The following is a 2,660-nucleotide window of genomic DNA, read 5'->3' on the forward strand; positions in this document are numbered from 1 at the left end:
TAGGAAAAAGTATAAATTCTCTAGGAACAGGTAGAAATTCTATAGGAAAAAGTATAAATTCTCTAGGAACAGGTAGAAATTCTATAGGATCGAGTAGGGATTCCCTAGAAGAGGTAGAAATTCTATAGGAACAGGTAGGGATTCTATAGGGACAGGTAGGGATTATGAAGAACAGTTGTGTCCCTCCAAGTTCAGCCCCTGTTTTCAGATCCCAAAATGCCTGAGCTGCTGGTTGTGGAATCAGTGCGGGTCTTGCCTGGGTGTTCCTGCATTCCCCCCCCCCCAAACTGCCTTAACTGACTTAAAATTGCTTCCCCCCATCCAAAAAGAAAACCCCACTGACATTGCCAATGCAGCTGGAGCAGGGGTGTGGGAACAGCCCAGCCCCCCCAAACTGCCTTAACTGACTTAAAATTGCTTCCCCCCATCTAAAAAGAAAACCCCACTGACATTGCCAATGCAGCTGGAGCAGGGGTGTGGGAACAGCCCAGCCCGGACACGGGGATGGAGATGATGACTTTGGCAGCACTGGGTGTCCCAAGGTGCCCCTGGAGCTGCAGGAGAGCTCAGGGGTCAGTTCAGGCCTCTGTCCCATGTCTCCCTGGAAGCTTCACGAGGAATTTGGCAGTGAGGAGGAGGAGGAGGATGAAGCCCCTCCACGTCCCTGCTGATCCCTTTCTCCACCAGAGCTCTACAGCTACACCGAGGAGCCCGAGCTGAGCCACAACAGGAGATGCTTCGAGGAGGATTTCCATGCTCAAGGTACCAGCCCTGGGCCCGGGGCAGCCCCCTGGGGTGGGGGCAGGACCCCCGGGGAAGCCCCTGGCTGGTGGTCCTGTCCTTCCCCCAGTGCCGGGCAGGAGGTGGCCGGAGCTGGACGGGGCCCAGCAGAAGGCCTTTGTCATGCGCCTGCTGGACGGGCTGGAGGTGGTCAACAGGGACAGGAGGCTGCGGGTGGCCCGGGCCATCCTCTACCTGGCACAGGGTAAGCACCACATCCCTGTCTGTGCTGCCAGGGGCCCTGGGAGAACCTCAGGAGAACCCTTCTGCCAGGGCTGTGCTGGGCTGGCAGCTCCTTGGGGTTCCAAGGCAGATCCTCCCCAACAAGGGTTTGTCTCCGGGGTTGCTCCTCCCCAGGTGTGTTTGGGGACTGCGATAACGAGGGCGATGTCCTGCACTGGTCTCGGCACAACAGCTTCCTGCTGTACCGCCTGGGCACCTTCTCCGCCTTCCTGGAGCTGCTCAACATGGAGATCGAGTGAGGGACCCGCGCTGCCCTCGCCCTCCTCGCCCTCCCTGTCCTCTGCTTCACCTTGTGCTTCCTTCTCGCCCTCATCGCCCTCCTCTTCTCGGGCTCGATGATCTCGGAGGGCTTTTCCAACCTGAATGATCCTGTGGTTCTATGATCTCCTTTCTCCCCTTCTTCCCTTCTCCTCGCCTTCTTTCTCCCCATCCTCCTCTTCATCTTCATTCTCCCCATCCTCCTCACCCTCCTCCTCTTCATCTGCTTTCTCTTCATCCTCCCCACCTTCTTCTTCCATCCTCCTCACCCTCTTCTTCTTCACCTTCTTTCTCCTCATCCTCCTCACCTTCATCTCTGAATCTCCATCTTCTTTCTCCTCACCCTCCTCTTCCTCCTCACTTTCTTCCTCCCCGCCCTCCTCCCCCTCTCCTTCCTCCTGCTCCTCACGGATGCCCAGGGGGGTCCCACAGCCCTGTTGGGTCCCCCATCCCGGTGTTCCCGGGTGTTCCCGGGCTCGGCCGTGTGCTGTGGGTCGGGATGAGGTGGGGCTGGCGCCGATCCTGTGCCATTCCCTGCAGGAACAGCCAGGCCTGCAGCAGCGCCCTGCGGAAGCCGGCCATCTCCCTGGCCGACAGCACGGAGCTCAGGTACCCCCCTGGCATGGGAGAGGGTGGGACAATGGGTGGGACACCCCTGGGGACAAGGGACACGCCTCACCCGCCCGCTGTCCCCGCAGGGTCCTGCTCAGTGTCATGTACCTGATGGTGGAGAACATCCGTGTGGAGCAGGAGGCGGATCCGCCCGAGTGGAAAACCTGCCGGGACACCTTCAGGATGGAGCTGAGTGAGCCACAAACCCACTGTGCCCTCTGGAGGTCCCTTTGCTCTGCTGGGCCAGCAGGGAGAGCCCGGGGATGAGGGATCTGCTCCGGAGCCGTTCCTGCTCCCTCTCTCCACAGGTTTCCCTGTGCACACGGAGGAGCCCTTTGCTCTCCTGCTCTTCACGATGGTGACCAAGTTCTGCAGCGGCCACGCTCCACACTTCCCCATGAAGAAGGTCCTGCTCCTGCTCTGGAAGGTGCTCCTGGTGAGTGCAAACCCTTCCTTTTTTCCAGAAACATTTTGCTTTGGAACAGCGCTGCTGCAGCCTGGGTGTTCCCCCTGTTGGACCCGACCACAACGAGGTTATTTGGGAGGCACGGGGAGCTGACACGGGGCAGGTTCCTCTGGGATCAGGGTGGGCTGAGCCCTCAGAGGACATGGGGTGGGGGAGAGGTGGTCCCTCACCCTGGAGAACAAACCAGTGGTGTGGTGTCTTCAACTCCCTGGGATCAGGGTGGGCTGAGCACTCAGAGGACACGGGGTGGGGGACAAGTCTGGAGGATGAACCAGTGGCTTGGTGTCTCCAACTCCCCGGG

General features: G+C 59.5%; 1 protein-coding gene across 1 annotated transcript in view; it reads left to right on the top strand.

Annotated features, from left to right (window-relative positions):
- Positions 1-692: 692 nt before the first annotated feature.
- Positions 693-2,660, top strand: part of STRIP2 (striatin interacting protein 2) — a 19,415-nt gene continuing 17,447 nt past the window's right edge. Inside the window, exons 1-6 of the mRNA XM_029965613.1 lie at positions 693-762; positions 851-985; positions 1,138-1,258; positions 1,822-1,890; positions 1,980-2,086; positions 2,202-2,329. Of these exons, the coding sequence (XP_029821473.1) occupies positions 904-985; positions 1,138-1,258; positions 1,822-1,890; positions 1,980-2,086; positions 2,202-2,329 (507 nt within the window). The 5' untranslated portion in view covers positions 693-762; positions 851-903. The remainder of the gene's footprint in view (positions 763-850; positions 986-1,137; positions 1,259-1,821; positions 1,891-1,979; positions 2,087-2,201; positions 2,330-2,660) is intronic.

This window comes from Manacus vitellinus, unplaced genomic scaffold (genome assembly GCF_001715985.3).
Source record: "Manacus vitellinus isolate BGI_N305 unplaced genomic scaffold, ASM171598v3 scaffold_110_pilon, whole genome shotgun sequence".
NCBI classification, from domain to species: Eukaryota; Metazoa; Chordata; class Aves; order Passeriformes; family Pipridae; genus Manacus; species Manacus vitellinus.